The sequence below is a fragment of the Pan paniscus genome, chromosome 20, assembly GCF_029289425.2.
Source record: "Pan paniscus chromosome 20, NHGRI_mPanPan1-v2.0_pri, whole genome shotgun sequence".
Lineage (NCBI taxonomy): Eukaryota > Metazoa > Chordata > Mammalia > Primates > Hominidae > Pan > Pan paniscus.
In genome coordinates, this window is record NC_073269.2 from 15,910,120 (window position 1) to 15,928,282 (window position 18,163).

The 18,163-nt window shown below is 49.5% G+C and overlaps 1 protein-coding gene across 19 annotated transcripts in view; it reads left to right on the forward strand.

Annotated features, from left to right (window-relative positions):
• SMARCA4 (SWI/SNF related, matrix associated, actin dependent regulator of chromatin, subfamily a, member 4) overlaps positions 1-18,163 on the forward strand; it is a 100,989-nt gene that overhangs the window by 28,235 nt on the left and 54,591 nt on the right. For all 19 annotated transcript variants that reach the window (XM_034945788.3, XM_055104275.2, XM_057300717.2 and 16 more), the window contains 7 exons: positions 172-298; positions 2,002-2,175; positions 5,287-5,460; positions 6,677-6,844; positions 6,958-7,008; positions 13,537-13,667; positions 13,848-13,905. In XM_034945788.3, the coding sequence (XP_034801679.1) occupies positions 172-298; positions 2,002-2,175; positions 5,287-5,460; positions 6,677-6,844; positions 6,958-7,008; positions 13,537-13,667; positions 13,848-13,905 (883 nt within the window). The remainder of the gene's footprint in view (positions 1-171; positions 299-2,001; positions 2,176-5,286; positions 5,461-6,676; positions 6,845-6,957; positions 7,009-13,536; positions 13,668-13,847; positions 13,906-18,163) is intronic.

The window sequence follows — 18,163 nt, forward strand, 5'->3', positions numbered from 1 at the left end:
CGGGCTATCTCCCTCTCTGCTGTGCCCTGCGGCCAGCATCCTCTTCTGAGGCATCTCTTGCCTCATGACTAGTGCCTGCCTCTCTCGAGGGATGGGTCCCCTGCAGCTCCAGCTGTAACTGGGTGCCCTGGCAACCCTCTCACCGCCTTTGCTCCTTGTCTCTGCTCCCAGGCTGCAGGCTCGCATCGCACACCGAATTCAGGAACTTGAAAACCTTCCCGGGTCCCTGGCCGGGGATTTGCGAACCAAAGCGACCATTGAGCTCAAGGCCCTCAGGCTGCTGAACTTCCAGAGGCAGGTGGGTGCTGGCATGGCCGCAGCTTTCTGAAAAGGGCCTTTGTCACCAACACTGCTGCTAAGGCTCCAAGTACGGCTTGCCTGGCTAGTATTACACCTGCCTGGGCTGTGAAAAGCAGCCGTGGCCACCCATGGGCACTCAATGACTGCAGAGCCTTCCTCTTACGGCCTGCGCAGTGCTGGGGACGTGGACCTCACTACCCTAAAGCACTTGCCGCCTCAAAGCAGACTTGTATGGGCTTCTTTCTTCCTTTCCCTTTCCCTTTTTTTTTTTTGGAAACAGTCTTGCTCTATCACCTAGGCTGGAGTGCAGTGGCATAAACTCTGCTCACTGCAACTGACGCCTCCTGGGATCAAGTAATTCTTCTGCTTCAGCCTCCCAAGTAGCTGGGATTACAAGCGTGTGCCACCATGCCTAATTTTTATATTTTTAGTAGAGACAGGTTTCACCATATTGGCCAGGCTGGTCTCAAACTCTTGACCTCAAATGATCGGCCTGCCTTGGCCTCCCAAAGTGCTGGGATTACAGGCATGAGCCACCACGTGCCGTCCTGCATGGGTCTATTTCTGAGGGTACTGTGCTTAGACCCTGGAGTGCAGTGGAGAGATCACTGCTCACTGCAAACTTGGTCTCCCAGGCTCATGTCCTCCTCCCGCTTCAGCCTCCAGAGTAGCTGGGACTATAGGCGTGCACCATTACACCTGGCTATATTTTTCTTTTTTTTGAAACAGGGTCTCACTCTGTCACCCAGGCTGGAGTGCAGTGGTGCCATCTCACCCCACTGCGGCCTCTGCCTCTGTGGTTCAAGTGATTTTCCTGTCTCAGCCACTGAGTAGCTGGGATTACAGGTGTGCACCACCATGCCGGGCTGATTTTTTTTGAAGTGCAGTGGCACAATCTTGGCTCACTGCAACCTCTGCCTTCCAGGTTCAAGTGATTCTCCCACCTCAGCCTCCTGAGTAGCTGGGATTACAGGCATGTGCCCCACGCCTGGCTAATTTTTGTATTTTTAGTAGAGACAGTGTTTCACCATGTTGGCCAGGCTGGTCTTGAACTCCTGACCTCAGGTGATCCTCCTGCCTCGGCCTCCCAAAGTGCTGGGATTACAGGCATGAGCCACCACGCAGGCCTGGTTTTTGTATTTTTAATAGACACAGGGTTTCGCCATGTCGCCCAGGCTAGTCTCGAACTCCTGAGCTCAAGCCATCAACCTGTCTCAGCCTCCCAAAGTGCTGGGATTACAGGCATGAGCCACTGCTCCTGGCCGCCTAGTTAATTTTTCTTTTAGTTTTTGTAGAAGTGAGGTCTCTCCATGTTGCCCAGGTTGGTCTCAAACTCCTGGGCTTGAGCAATCCTCCCACCTTGGCCTCCCAAAGTGTTGGGATTACTGGTGTTAAGCCACCACACCCAGCCAAGAGTGTTATACTTCTGAATGACTCCTAAGACGTGTGTGTGGTAGAGGGGAGGCAAGCTGGAAGTCCGAGAGGACCCCCTGGATAGATGTCCAGAAGTGATCACCTTCTATCCTGTGCTCGCCCTGCCCGGGGGCACCTGCTAGACGTCCCCTGCACACACGGACTGGGTGTGTAAGGCACTTACAATGCTCCTTTAGCGGTGAAGCATGTGACATCACCATACGTGTTTGTCATTGTGGATGCCACAGAGCTGTGCAGTGCGCGGGCTTGTCCTCTTCCCTCCTACAGCTGCGCCAGGAGGTGGTGGTGTGCATGCGGAGGGACACAGCGCTGGAGACAGCCCTCAATGCTAAGGCCTACAAGCGCAGCAAGCGCCAGTCCCTGCGCGAGGCCCGCATCACTGAGAAGCTGGAGAAGCAGCAGAAGATCGAGCAGGAGCGCAAGCGCCGGCAGAAGCACCAGGTACGCCCCGGCGGCCCCAAGGCCCTGCAGCCCGCCCACCTGGCTGCCTGGCTTGTCCAGCGGTTGCCACAGGGCTGTGTTTGCTTTGTTCCTAAACATGCTGCTTGTCTCTCTCTTTTGCTCATTGTAACAGTATTCTAGGCACTGAGAGTGTATTGGTGTAACAACCCAATGGTAGGGAGAAGATAGTGATGAAATCCACGCGTAGCACGTCTGGAAGGTGATAGGGCACAAAGAAAAATCAAGCCAGGATAGAGAGGAAGGAACGGGCTGTTGTAGAACTGATGTTGGGGGAGTTCTTTCTTTTGGAGGTGACATCTGGGCAGACTCCCAAGGAAGGGAGGCACACAGATCTGTGGGAAAGAGCTTTCTGGGAAAAGGAGAAGGTGCAAGGGCCCTGGGGCTGGAATGTGCCTGTGTTTTCTCTGGAAAGCAAGGACCTGCATGAGCCAGAGTAGAGTGAGTGGCGGGGAGAGCTGGAGGAAGGGAGCGCAGGGAGGTGACGAGCAGGTGATGCAGGGCCTTGTGAGCTGCATGGAGGATTTGGGCTTTTGCTCTGAGTAAAGTGGGAGCCATAGAGGGTTCTGGGCAGTGCAGGGACTGATCTGACTCAGGGTTTCCCAAGATGAATCAGTAAGACGGAAATCTTCAAATCTAAAATCAAGTAAGGATTTGGGGATGATTGTGCTGATTTGGTCATTTATAGATTTTCTAGAGATTTTCTATAATATCTTATTGGTGTAGTGTAAAATAATCTAGACAGTCAACACAGCAATCTGTTAACTTTTTTTTTTTTTTGAGATGGAGTCTCGCTGTGTCACTGAGGCTGGAGTGCAGTGGTGCAATCTCGGCTCACTGCAACCTCCATCTCCTGGGTTCAAGCAGTTTTCCTGCCTCAGCCTACCTAGTAGCTGGGATTACAGGCACCTGCCACCATGCCTGGCTAACTTTTTTTTTGTATTTTTAGTAGAGATGGGGTTTCACCATGTTGGTCAGGCTGGTTTCAAATTCCTGACCTCAAGTGATCTGTCCGCCTTGGCCTCTCAAAGTGCTAAGATTGCAGGCGTAATCCCCCGTGCCTGGCCAACATTTTTTTTTTTTTTTGAGATGGAGTTTCACTCTTGTCACCCGGACTGGAGTGCAATGGCACGATCTTGGCTCACTGCAACCTCTGCCTCCTGGGTTCAAGGGATTCTCCTGCCTCAGCCTCCCGAGTAGTTGGGATTACAGATGTGCGCCGCCACACCTGTTTGTTTTTTTCTTTTTTTGAGACAGAGTTTCATTCTTGTTGCCCAGGCCGGAGTGCAGTGGTGCGATCTTGGCTCGACACAACCTCTGCCTCCTGGGTTCAAGCGATTTTCCTGCCTCAGCCTCCCAAGTAGCTGGGACTACAGGCACCTGCCACCATGCCTGGCTAATTTTTTATATTTTTAGTAGAGATGAGGTTTCACTATGTTGGCCAGGCTGCTGGTCTCAAACTGTTGACCTCGTGATCCGCCTGCCTCGGCTTCCCAAAGTGCTGGGATTACAGACGTGAGCCACTGCTCCTGACCACCAACATTTTTATATATATATTATTTCAGCCTTTTTTCTCGTATATTAATACAAGGTTAAATAGCCCTTTTTAAATTTTTTCTAAAACTTTGCTTTTTTTTTTTTTTTTTTTTTTGAGTCAGAATCTCACTCTGTTGCCCAGGCTGGAGTGCAGTGGCACGATCTCCACTCACTGCAGCCTCTGTCTTCTGGGTTCAAGCGATTCTCCTGCCTCAGCCACCTGAGCAGCTGGAATTACAGGTGTGCACCACCACACCTGGCTAATTTTTGTACTTTTAGTAGAGATGGGGATTCACCCTGTTGGCCAGGCTGGTCTTGAACTCCTGACCTCAAGTGATCCGCCTGCCTTGGCCTTCCAAAGTGCTGGAATTACAGGCGTGAGCCGCTGCTCCTGGCCACATCGCTTTGTTTTTAAGTATCACGGAAACATGACTTTTGATGTCTACACTGTATTCCATTTCTATGTGTCCAGGATCTAATCATTTATGTCACCTTTTTCCTGTTTGAGGACATGCAGCATGTTTCAGCTTTTGAAAATGAAAAATCATGCTAGGACCGGAATTCTTGGCTTGAACATTTTGGAGCTGGTCTCTGATATTTCCTTAAAATAAATTTGTAGTGATGGAATAAGTTGGGTGAAGGGTTGGAAGCATTTTTGAGACATTTCACATCCGTGCCACGCTGCCCTGCCAGTCGACTGCACTGTGTGCCTACCTGCTGTGTTCGAGGGCCTTTCCCACCCACAGTTGCCGGTGCTTAGTTTTTTTTTTTTTTGAGACGGAGTCTCGCTCTGTCGCCCAGGCTGGAGTGCAGTGGCGCGATCTCGGCTCACTGCAAGCTCTGTCTCCTGGATTCAAGCGATTCTCCTGCCTTGGCCTCCTGAGTAGCTGGGATTACAGGCATGTGCCACCACACCTGGCTAATATTTTTTGTATTTGTAGTAGAGATGGGGTTTCACTATGTTGGCTGGGCTGGTCTCGAACTCCTGACCTCAGGCATTTTGTCCTCCTCAGCCTCCCAAAGCGATATTCTAGGGTTTTTTTTTTTTTTTTTTTTTTTTTTTTTTTTTGAGACAGAGTCTCACTCTGTTGCCCAGGCTGGAGCACAGTGGCACGATCTCGGCTCACTGCAAGCTCCGCCTCCCGGGTTCATGCCATTCTCCTGCCTCAGCCTCCCGAGTAGCTGGGACTACAGGCGCCCCCTCACCACGCCCGGCTGATTTTTTGAATTTTTTTTTGTTAGTAGAGATGGGGTTTTACCATGGTCTCGATCTCCTGACCTCATGATCCGCCCGCCTCAGCCTCCCAAAGTGCTGGGATTACAGGCATGAAGCCACTGTGCCCAGCCCTAATTTTTTTATTTTTATTTTTAGTAGAGACGGGGTTTCACCGTGTTAGCCAGGATGATCTCGATCTCCTGACCTCGTGATCTGCCCTCCTCTGCCTCCCAAAGTGCTGGGATTACAGGCCAATGTTCTAGGTTTTAAACAAGCCTTGCGGGGAGATGTGTCCACCATGCTGCTGAAGGGTCAGCCTTCTCTTTTGTGCGTTCCTGCAGGAATACCTCAATAGCATTCTCCAGCATGCCAAGGATTTCAAGGAATATCACAGATCCGTCACAGGCAAAATCCAGAAGCTGACCAAGGCAGTGGCCACGTACCACGCCAACACGGAGCGGGAGCAGAAGAAAGAGAACGAGCGGATCGAGAAGGAGCGCATGCGGAGGCTCATGGTATGGTCCTGCCTTCTTGACGTGCGCTCTTCTACACATGTAGCTGGTACTGCGGGCTCCAGGGGTCACTCCCCAGGGTTACGCCAAGGCATTTCACAGCTCAGAGTTCGAGGTGGGACAGAGGGAAAAGAGCAGGCGCGGGCTTGGGAGTCAGTCCTGGGCTTGGATATTTGCTGATCTCTCTGATCATCAGAATGACTGTGTGACCTCAGGCCACTTAGCCGGCTCCTCTGCCTTCTCTGGAAAATGGAGGTGGTGCCCCCTTCCCTCGTTCTGTGAGAGCCAGGTGGTGTGATCCAGACCCCCGACCCCTAGCATAAACATCTCTGACCATTTATTTGTGACTGAGTCGCTGGTTGGGCAGATATTGGCAGCGTGTTCTGGGCCAGGTGCTGCTCTGTGTACGGGGACATGGCCCCTGCCCTTGTGGGGGCTCCTGGTTGTGCTTGAGGGGCAGATACGCAAATGAAGCAAACAGAGTAGTGGATGGTGACCGCTACAGTGAGGAGGGGGAAGTGGAGTGGAAGGGGAGGGACAGGGTAGTAAGTAAAAGCCTTGAAACAGAGGCCCAAAGGGTGGCCCTGATGCACAAACGCAGAGACCCAGGGAAGGAGCCCCAGGCAGTGCGGACAAAGGTTGAGGTGGCAGGCAGCCATGTGCCAGGGCAGCCGGTAGCCCTGGGCTCCCAGAACAGCGTCGTGTGGGGCAGGAGGTGAGGTCAGAGCTTACAGGGGCAGGTGGGAGGTGGGACCTTTCAGACCATTGGGAGGACTCTGGGTTGAGTTCTGATCATGAAGGGGAGCCTCACCCGGGAGGGTTTTGGCAGTGGGGTGATGTGATCTGATGTATTCTTAGAAAGGTGGGGGGCTGCTGTAGGAGGTGGTGGGAGGGATGCACCTTGGACTTGGTGGAGAGAAGGCTTTGGGTTTGGGGTGTATTTCGTGGACAGAGTGGGTAGGACAGGACTGGCTCATGGCCTCTGTAAATGGCTCCTGGCGGGACTGTCTGCCTAGCAGGTGCCCTTGGAACCTAGCCCTTGGTAGGTTTTGAGGAAATGATTCCTGAATGAGGAGTCGATTGCCGTGTGAAGGGCTGGTGGCACGGCACCCGCGTGAGCCACGCGCGCCCTCAGTGCGCTTCTGGATTGACTGGCCGTGGGTGCTCACAGACATGCACATTGTGCCACCACATTGCAGTAACCCCCATGCTTTTGTAGGCTGAAGATGAGGAGGGGTACCGCAAGCTCATCGACCAGAAGAAGGACAAGCGCCTGGCCTACCTCTTGCAGCAGACAGACGAGTACGTGGCTAACCTCACGGAGCTGGTGCGGCAGCACAAGGCTGCCCAGGTCGCCAAGGAGAAAAAGAAGAAAAAGAAAAAGAAGGTGTGCTGGGCCTGGCATGGTGCCCGCCGCGGGTGGGATGGGAGCAGCCGTCTTCACGTGTGTGGCCTCAGCCTTGCGGGTCAGGGCCTGATGGTGTCTCTCTCTATTTCCAGAAGGCAGAAAATGCAGAAGGACAGACGCCTGCCATCGGACCGGATGGCGAGGTGAGGAAGCAGGGTTTCTTGTGGAAGTATCAAGCTAGCCCTAAGGCGTTGGTCTGTTTCAGACTTTAAAACCTGTGTTCTTTTAAAATTACGAACAATGACATATGATGATGGTGAGAACCCCAGGGTGTCCTCTGACGCCCATCCCACCCGACCCCACATCCCACATGTTGTGTTTTCTTCCAGACCTTTTTCTATGCATGTGCCACAGGATTCATCTTTCAGGTTTTACTTTGTTGTAACGTCCGACTTACAGGAGAGGTGCAAGAACCGTCCAGAGATGTCCTGTGTGTTCTTCACCCAGAGTCTCCATTTTCACGTTTTGTGTTTTGTTTTGTTTCTTTGAGACAGGGTCTCTCTGTCACCCAGGCTGGATTGCAGTGGCGGATGGCTCACTGCAGCCTTGACCTCCTGGGCTCAAGTGATCCTACCCTTCGAGTAGCTGGGATTACGGTTATGCCCCACCACACCCAGCTAAGTTGTTTTTTTTTTTTGAGATGGAGTTTTGCTCTTTTGCCCAGGCTAGAGTAAAGTGGTGCAGTCTTGGCTCATTGCAGCCTCCGCCCCGCGAGTTCAATCAATTCTCCTGCCTCAGCCTCCTGAGTAGCTGGGATTATAGGCATCCACCACCACGCCCAATTAATTTTATTTTTATTTATTTATTTATTTATTTTAGACGGAGTCTCGTTCTGTCACACAGGCTGGAGTGCAATGGCACAATCTCGGCTCACTGCAAGCTCCGCCTCCTGGGTTCACGCCATTCTCCTGCCTCAGCCTCCCGAGTAGCTGGGACTACAGGCACCTGCTACCACGCCCGGCTAATTTTTTGTGTTTTTAGTAGAGATGGGATTTCACCGTGTTAGCTAGGATGGTTTCAATCTCCTGACCTCGTGAACATTGGCCTCCCAAAATGCTGGGATTACAGGCTTGATCCACTATGGCCAGCCAGTTTTTGTATTTTTAGTAGAGACGGGGTTTCACCATGTTGGCCAGGCTGGTCTTGAACTCCTGATCTCAAGTGATCCACCCGCCTTGGCCTCCCAAAGTGCCAGGATTACAGGCATAAGCCACCACGCCTGGCCTAATTTTTTAAAATTTATTTTCTATAGAGACGGGGGTTCCATATGTTTTTCAGGCTGGTCTCCAATTCCTGGGCTCAGGCATCCTCCTGCCTCAGCCTCCCAAAGTGTTAGGATTATAGGCATGAGCCCCCGCACCTGGCCTTCACCTGTGTTTTTTCCTAAACTCTTTGAGAGTCAAATGCAGACGTGACAGCGCCTTACCTCCATGTAATTCATTATCTACTTCATAAAGACAAGGTTGTTTCTGCACACTGTACCGAGGTGACGGACACAGGAGGTGAACATTGGTACAGCACTGTTATCCAATCTATAGGCCTTCGTATGAGGTTTGGCCAGTTTTTCCAGTTATCTTCACAGCAGCAGAGAATCCCGGGTCACATTTAGTGGAGGTCCCTTTAGTCAGCTTCAGTCTTAAAGAGCTCCGTGTGTGTGTGTGTGTGTGTGTGTGTGTGTGTGTGTTTTTGCAGAGATGGGGTCTCATGTTGCCCAGGCTGGTCTTGAACTCCTGGACTCAAGTGATCCTCCCACCTCGGCCTTCCAAAGGCTGTGATTATAGGCGTGAGCCACCACGCTTGGCTTCAGGCCAGCTATGTCATCCAGTGGCCCCGGACTTTGGTTTGTCTGATGTTCCTTGTGGTTGGAGTTGGGTTATGTGTCTCTGGCAGGCAGACCCAACATGGCCCTGGGTCCCTCTCAGGGTGTCATATCGAGAGTGCATGGCGGAGGTTAGCAAATAAGGTCACTGGTGATGCTGACTTGGAACCCCTGCCAAGGGATCTCCACTGTCCAGTTACTGTTTTTTTCTTTTGTAATCAGTAAGTACCCTGTAGGGAGATACTTGAGACTCTGTAACTATGTTGTAACTCCTCAGAATTCCAGCTACTCCTTTTAGTATCTTTTTTTTTTTTTTTTTTTTTTTGCCTGTATCAGTTTTTGCTGTGATGGCTACAGGATGGTGACTTTTATTTCCATCGTTCTTTCTGCATTGATTTGTTTGTTTTTCTATAGTAGGAAAAGCTTTCTCTTCGGTCCTGTTAGTCCTGTGGCCGTGGTCTGCCAACCCCTGGTGTAGACTTATGGATTCTTGTTTAGTTGAATGAATGGATTCCGATCCTTTAAAATGATTTCTTTTGGTCATTTAGCTTTAGCCAGCAGGAGCCCCTTGCCATTGGCTCCTGTTTGCTTTTGGTACGTGCCCACCATTCCTGGAGCACTTCCCTCCTCATCAGACTTTTCTTCTGCTTTCCCTGCCTGAGCTCTCTGGAGCCAGCTCTTTCTCCAGGGAGTCCTGGTTCCTTTTTTTTTTTTTTTTTTTTTTTTGTCTGTCAAGACGGGGTCTCCCTGTGTCACCCAGGCCGGAGTGTGTGGTGGTGCAATCATGGCTCCCTGTAGTCTCAACCTCCTGGACTGAAGCGATCCTCCCACCTCAGCCTCCTGAGTACCTGGGGCTACAGGCACACGCCACCATGCTTGGTTAAGTGTTCTGTATTTTTTTGTAGAGACAGGGTTTCACCATGTTGCCCAGGCTGGTCTCGAACTCCTGAGCTCAAGCAATCTACCTGCCTTGGCCTCCCAAAGTGCTAGGATTACAGACATGAGCCACTATGCCTGGCTATATTTTGTATTATTACAGAAGAATATTTACATGCCAAGATCTGACTTTGGGGGTGCTTCCTGCTAGTGGGCCATCACTGCTTCTAGGCCCTCTGAGCAGCCGGATCTGGGAAATAGATGTATGTACACATACTCATCTGCATTGCTGTTTGTATATATTAAAACTTGTGGCTGGGCATGGTGGCTCATGCCTGTATTCCCAGTACTTTGGGAGGCCAATATGGGAGGACTACTTGAGCCCAGGAGTTCGAGACCAGTGTGGGCAATATGGCAAAACCTTGTCTTTATAAAAAATTTTAAAAATTAGTTGGGTGTAGTGGCATGCACCTGTGGTCCCAGCTACTTGAGAGGCTGAGGTGGGAGGATCACTTGAGTCCAAGAGTTTGAGGCTGTAGTGAGCTGTAATCTCACCATTGCACTCCAGCCTGGTCAAGACAGTGAGACCCTATCTCACACGCAAAAAGAATCTTGAGGTTATACTGACACCTCCAATTCTAATCCAACAGCACAGGGTTAATTTTTATCCTTTCCGCCTTTCCATAATTCTAAAATCAGCAACCTGATTTCCCTTAGCAATAATAGGCTTACTTACCTGCTCCATTTTAGAATACATAGAAAGTACGTTCCAAAGTGCTAATGGACACCTCTATGCAGAAGTCTCCTAGTTAGAGTTCAGTATTTATAGAGTTCCTCTACCTCAGGATATGTGTTCCAAATACTGTGTCCAGAAGTTACTGGGGCCAGGTGCGGTGGCTCATGCCTGTAATCCCAGCACTTTGGGAGGCCAAGGTGGGCGGATCACCTAAGGTCAAGAGTTCAAGACCAGCCTGACCAACATAGTGAAACCTCGTCTCTGCTAAAAATACAAAAAATTAGCCAGGTGTGGGGGCACACGCCTGTAGTCCCAGCTACTTGGGAGGCTGAGGCAAGAGAATCGGTTGAACCTGAGAGGTGGAGGTTGCAGTGAGCCAGGTTCATGGCCATTCCACTCCAGCCTGGGTGACAGAGTGAGATTCTGTCTCAAAAAAAAAAAAAAAAGAAGTTACTTTGGACCAGGTGTGGTGGCTCATGCCTATAACCCCAGCAGTTTGGGATGCTAAGGTGGGTGGATCGCTTGAGCCCAGGAGTTCGAAACCAGCCTGAGCAACATGGTGAAACCTCATCTCTACAAAAAATTAACCAGGCTTGGTGCGCACGCCTGTAGTCCCACCTACTCGAGAGGCTGAGGTGGGGGGATAACTTAGCCCAGGAGGTCCAGGCTGCAGTGCACTGTGTTTGTACCACTGCATTCCAGCCTGGGGAGCTTTTTATTACTTGAGACAGGGTCTCTCTCTGTCAGCCAGTTCTGGCTCACAGTTCTGAAGCCATCTGGAGGACTCAAGAAAAAAGTAATGGGCCAGGTGCGGTGGCTCAAATCTGTAATCCCAGCACTTTGGGAGGCCGAGGCAGGCAGATCATGAGGTCAGGAGTTCGAGACCAGTCTGGCCAGTATGGTGAAACCCAGTCTCTACTAAAAATACAAACATTAGCCAGGCGTGGTGGCTTCTGTAGTCCCAGCTACTAGGAGGCTGAGGCAGGAGAATCGCTTAAACCCGGGAGGCGGATCACACCACTGCACTCCAGCCTGGGCGACAGAGTGAGACTCTGTCTCAAAAAAAAAAAAAAAAAAAAAGTCATGAAGTGGGAAAGTGCATGAAGTGGGAGCTTGTGCTCAGTCCTGCTGTGGCTGCCTGTCCTGTGGAGTGTTGAGAACAGGCACCGGCACTTGCTGCTGCTTGTGGGTTTTCCTTGTTCTCGGACAGTGGTACTCAGCCTCTGTTGTGTGTTCTAGTCACCTGGGGAGCTCTCTATTATTATTACTACTATTATTTGAGACAAGGTCTCTCTATTGTCCAGGCTGGAGTCCAGTGATGAGATCATGGCTCACCGCAGCCTTGACGTCCTGGGCTCAAGTGATCCTCCGGGGACCTTTTTCTAAGTAGTAGCTGAGCATGAAGGCATGTGCCTGTCGTTGCAGCTGCTCAGGAGGCTGAGGTGGGAGGATTGCTTTAGTCCAGGAGTTCAAGACCAACCTGGGCAACATAGGGAGACTCTGTCTCTCCAAAAAATAAAATAATTACCTGGGCATGGTGGTGTGCACTTGTGGTCCCAGCTGCTTGGGAGCCAGAGGTAGGCGGATCACTTGAGCCCAGGGCTTTGAGGCTGTGATCACACCTGTGAATAACCATGGTACTGAGCCCGTCTCCAAAAAATAAAAAGTAAATTAAAAATTTAAAAAAGCGAGGATGCCCAAGCCTCACTCCAGAGGAGTTCAATCAGAATTTTGGGTGTAGGGGAGGCATGCAGCAATCGGCATCTTTGACTGCTCCTCCCAGTGATCCCAGAGAGGATGTGGAGTTGAAAGTCCCTGACTGAGGCAGCCTGCAGAGCCCATTGTTGGGGTAAGAGGTTGCTGTGACTCTCTATGGTGGCCGCTCTGTGGGTGAGCTTTTAGCGCGTAGAGACTGATATCCCTCCGCTGTGTGGACGGTATTGACACTGTGAGCGCAGCAGTTTTGCAGGTAGTTATAAATTCCTGGAAGATGAAAACCAAAATTTAAACCAAGAACTTTTTCTCCATCCTGGAAGTTTTTTCTAGGAAATATACAAGAATTGATGAGGGAGAAAATGTTTATCCATTGAATCTCAACAGGAGGAGTTTCATATTTGTTGCTAAGAGGAATTATTTTTGAAATATTTCAATTAGCTTTTTAACAAAAAAGAATGAGGACCCTTGATGAAATCTACAAATAGAGTATAAGTGGGGGAAAAAATCAAGGTCCAAAGAATGTAAATTATATAACCATTAGTGTAAAAAAGAGGGAGAAAGTGGAAACGTCTAAGTCCTTGTTTCTTATCCATGGAATTGATCTGGAAGGATGGACAGGAAACTGATACCAGTGGAAAACTGTGAAGAGAAAAACTTAGGCTGGAGCACAGAAGAATGGGGAGAGCCCACATGATGCTCTTCAGTTTTCGTTAAAAAAAAAAAAAATGGGCCTTGGGAGGCCGAGGTGGGCAGATCATGAGGTCAGGAGATCGAGACCGTCCTGGCTAACACAGTGAAACCCCGTCTCCACTAAAAATACTAAAAATTAGCTGGGCATGGTGATGGGCACCTGTAGTCCCAGCTACTCTGGAGGCTGAGGCAGGAGAATGGCATGAACCTGGGAGGTGGAGCTTGCAGTGAGCCGATACCGCACCACTGCACTCCAGCCTGGGCGACAGAGTGAGACTCCGTCTCAAAAAAATAAATAAATAAAAATAAAAAATAAATAAAAATGGGCCGAGCATAGTGGGTCACGCCTGGAATCCCAGCACTTTGGGAGGCCAAGGCGGGTGGATCACATGAGGCCAGGAGTTTGAGACCAGCCCGGCCTGAATTTTCAGCTATGAGTGTCTGGACTATTTGAAAATTACAATGTATATGCCAGTTACCTTAAAGAAACAGGTGTTGGGAGACTGAGGCAGAGAATTGCTTGAACCCAGGAGGCAGAGGTTGTAGTGAGCCGAGAGCCGAGATCACGCCACTGCACTCTAGCCTGGGTGACAGAGCGAGACTCCGTCTCAAAAAAAAAAAAAAAAAGAAGAAACAAGTGTCAGCCAAGATTGATGGGTTATATATTTTTACTGGATTACTGAGTATACAGTTTACGCATTTTCCCACCACTGGCCATGTTTGCCTGCCATTTTCTGTGCAGACAGTTGAGTGGGTGCTTCCCACCTTGGCCTCTGTAAGCCTTTGTTCTGGAGGCCCTGCAACCTCAGTGTCACACGAATGACTCTTTTTCAGCCTCTGGACGAGACCAGCCAGATGAGCGACCTCCCGGTGAAGGTGATCCACGTGGAGAGTGGGAAGATCCTCACAGGCACAGATGCCCCCAAAGCCGGGCAGCTGGAGGCCTGGCTCGAGATGAACCCGGGGTGAGTTGGGCCTTGCATTCCAGATGCAGTGGGGATCCAAGTCCTCGGTGGGCCTTGTTCCAGGGAGGTGGCAGCCAGGAGCAATTTTACTTCTGTTTGAATTCCCGGCAGGTTTGGTAGGGAAAGTGAATTCTGCTGGCTCTGAGCAGATTTGTATGAAAGCCCTTATATTTTTTCTAGGTATGAAGTAGCTCCGAGGTCTGATAGTGAAGAAAGTGGCTCAGAAGAAGAGGAAGAGGTAAGAGTGCATTTCCTGGCTTTCAAGGCTCTCAGTGCCCACTGGCAGTGACTTCCACCCTGTGTGTTGTGACCGTCTCCTGCCCTGGCTGGGCATCTTGTGGGGCAGGGAACAGCAGGGCCCAGGCCTGCCTGAAGTCGGTGCTTTAGAGCTGTCCTATCCAATAGGGCAGCTTCTGGCGACATGTGACCATTTCCATTTTAAATTAAATCAGTCACATTACATAAAATTTAAGACTCATTTTCTTTTTCACACTGGCTGCATTTCAGGTGCTTGGCATCCCTTATCTGGGAATGGTCTGCCTCATTTGCCCATTTTTTTTTTTTTTTTTGAAACGGAGTCTCACTCTGTCACCCAGGCTGGAGTGCACTGGTGCAATCTCAGCTCATTGCAACCTCCACCTCCCGGGTTCAAGCAATTCTCCTGCCTCAGCCTCCCAAGTAGCTGGGACTACAGGCGCCTGCCACCACGTCCAGCTAATTTTTTTATGTTTAGTAGAGATGGAGTTTCATCATATTGGCCAGGCTGGTCTCAAACTCCCGACCTGAAGTGATCCACCTGCCTCAGCCTCCCAAAGTGCTGGGATTACAGACATGAACCTCCACGTCTGACTTATGATTTTTTTGTTGTTGTTTTGAAATGGAGACTTGTTGTGTTGCCCAGGCTGGAGTGCAGTGGCGCGATGTTGGCTCACTGCAGCCTCCACCTCCCGTGTTCAAGCGATTCTCCTGCCTCAGCCTCCCTAGTAGCTGGGACTTCAGGCACCTGCCACCATGCCTGGCTAATTTTTGTATTTTTAGTAGAGACAGGGTTACACCATGTTGGCCAGTCTGGTCTTGAACTCTTGACCGGTGATTTTTTTTTTTTTTTGAGACAGAGTCTCACTCTATAGCCCAGGATGGAGTGCAGTGGCGCGATCTCGCTCACTGCAACCTCCGCCTCCCGGGTTCAAGTGATTCTCCTGCCTCAGCCTCCTGAGTAGCTGGGATTACAGGCGCCCGCCACCATGCCAGCTAATTTTTAAAATATTTTTAGTAGAGATGGGGTTCCACCATGTTGGCCAGGCTGGTCTCGAACTGCTGACCTTAAGCGATCCACCCACCTGGGCCTCCCAAAGTATTGGGATTACAGGCACGAACCAGTGCGTCAAAGTCTGTTCTGTGTTAGTCACTCTAACCCTCTTATGATTATTGTTCACATGGTACATCTTTTTCCCTTCCTTTACTTTCAACCTGAATCTACAACAGCATATGGGTTTTGCATTTTCAGCTAGTATGACAGTGACTGCTTTTTGACTGAGTTTTTAAGACCATTTATATTTACTGTAATTTCTGATATGATTGGGCTTACATTTGCTATTTCTTTTCTATGCCTCCTGTTTTTGTTCCTCCTTTACTGCCTTTTGTGTTTAATGTTTTTTTTTCCCTAGATTTTTATTTTTATAGTGCCTTTTTTTTTTTGAGACAGAGTCTCGCTCTGTCACCCAGGCTGGAGTGCAGTGGAGCAATCTCGGCTCACTGCAATCTCTGCCTCCCAGGTTCAAGTGATTCTCCTGCCTCAGCCTCCCGGGACTACAGGTGCATGCCACCAAACCCGGCTAATTTTTTTTTGTATTTTTAGTAGAGACAGGGTTTCGCCATGTTGGTCAGGCTGGTCTCGAACTCCTGACCTCAGGTGATCCGCCTGCCTTGGCCTCCCAAAGTGTTGGGATTACAGGCGTGAGCCACCACGCCTGGCCTCTCCTATTTTTTTGCTTACCTCTTCATGTTTAGTTGAAGCGTACTTTAGCTACCCTGGAGTCTGACTTTTAAAACTCTGGGAGGTTGTGGTGGCATCTAGTCTATTTAGTAATTTCCTGGGGCTAAGTCTGTGAAATCTGGTTCCTGCATAGTGTGTATAGCCTCTGCTGTATTTCCTCAATTCTTTTAAACATTTTTTGGTTTTATCTTATTCGTGATTTTTTTCCTGGTTCATTAGGGGCAGGCAGTGTTTCTTTGTCAGTTAGTGGTCATCCAAAGATTGGCCACAGTTTGTGCTCAGACACACGCCTTCTTTCTCCTGCTGATGGTTCAGTTGTATGAGGAGATGCATTCCACATTTGGGCCATTGTCGGGTTCTCCCTGACACTTATGCTTTGCTGAGTCCTTTGGTGTCTCTTTGCATATGCACAGACTCAGCCTCAGCCAGTGATACGGTTTTCCCTACCGTGGCTGATCTCACTTCCATTAGCAGTGCCACTGGCTGTGGGCATTGCTTCCTTCTACAAGTGACTGAGCCCCTTCCACCTCCCTGCCAAGCCTCATGGCCTGCAGCTCTCCAGCTGTAAGACGTTCATGTGTCCAGAGCTGAGGCAGAAGAAGTGAAAGTGGCCCACAGTAAAAGTGCTACAAACTCCCACTCTTCCCACCTGAAGTTCAGTTTTTTAAGGTTCAGTGATTCTAGTAGACCTTTGGTCAACTCGCTGAGCTCTGAAATGCTCACTCTGTCAATTTGTCCGGCTTTATAGTTGCTTTTGGGGAGGAAATTTGCCCACCTCCTCATTTGGGTTTAGCCAGAAGTCTCACTCCTATTTTAATTCCAGCATGTCTGTACCAGCTCTGATTTTGTTGCCTAAAATGTCGGTGTTATTACCACCTGTTTATTCCAAGTGATCTGTAAAATCATTTTTTGTGACCTAAGGGAAATCCTACTGGCTTTTCACTGGAATTACTTAACAGATTAATTGCAGATCATATTTTTAAAGCCTTGTAGCAGTTCCATTATAGATGAGGGAACAATCAACTGTGTTGTATTTGTAGGATTTAAATGGCAATACAAGAATAGTTTAAGATAAGGAAATGCATTCTTGTCTATGTTATCAATATGTGTTATGCAAAATCGCAGTAAAGGCTGGAAAGCCATTAAATGATGCAACATGAATGATTAAACAAGTTCGTAGATAACTTGCAGTAAACTGAGATGCCTCTTGTCGCCAGTGTTATCAGACATATTGTAGATGGTTGAGACTTGTCAGTAAAGCTGGAAGTAAATTACAAGCAATAAATATTGAAAGTTGGTTCTAAGATATTTAAAGCCAGGCACGGTGTCTCACGCCTGTAATCCCAGCATTTTGGGAGGGCAAGTTGGGTGGATGATCCAAGGTCAGGAGTTCGAGACCAGCCTGGCCAACATGATGAAACCCCGTCTCTACTAAAAAATACAAAAATTAGCCGGGGTGATGGTGGGCTCTAAGATATTTAATACCTAGGAAATCCAAAAGAATCAACTGATAAACTGCTTTAGTAGGTCAGCAGAGAATAGACGTGTAATGTTCATTGTATAACAGGGGTAGGAGAGATATGGAGTCTACTTCTAATTAGTAACGAAAGTCCACAATACCCTGAGATAGCCTTAAAAGAAGTGTCGGGGCCGTGTGCAGTGGCTCATACCTGTAATCCCAGCACTTTGGGAGGCTGAGGCAGGCAGATTCTTGAGCTCAGGAGTTTGATACCAGCCTGGGCAACATAGCGAGTCCCTGTCTCTACCAAAAATGCAAAACAATTAGCCAAGTGTCGTAGTGCACGCCTGTGGTCCCAGCTACTCGAGAGGCTGAGGTGGGAGGATCGCTTAAGTCCAGTGGGTGAAGGTAGCAGCGAGCTGAGATAGCACCACTGCCCTCCAGCCAGAGTGACAGAGCAAGACCCCATCTCAACAATAACAAAAAAAAGGAAGTGTCGGGAATCTGTGGTGGGGAAACCAAAAACGGTTTACTGGGCTGGGTGCAGTGGTTCACGCCTGTAATCCCAGCACTTTGGGAAGCCAAGGCAGGCGGATCACGAGGTCAGGAGTTCAAGACCAGCCTGGCCAACATAGTGAAACCCCGTCTCTACTAAAAATACAAAAATTAGCCAGGCATGGTGGCACATGCCTGTAATCCCAGCTACTTGGGAGGTTGAGGCAGGAGAATCGCTTGAACCTGGGAGCTGGAGGTTGCACTGCGCCGAGATCACGCCATTGCACTCCAGCTTGGGCAACAGAGTGACACTTCGTCTCAAAAAAAAAAAAAAAAAAAGATGTAGCCAGTTTGGTGGCATTTGCCTGTAGTCCCAGCTACTTGGGAGGCTGAGGCGAGAGGATTGCTTGAGCCCAGGAGTTTGAGACCAGCCCGGGGAATGTCACGAGACTACATATCTACAAAAATTCAAAACATTTGAGCTGGGTGTGGTGGTGCATAGCTGTAGTTCTAGCTGCTGGGGAGGCTGAGGCAGGATGATCGCTT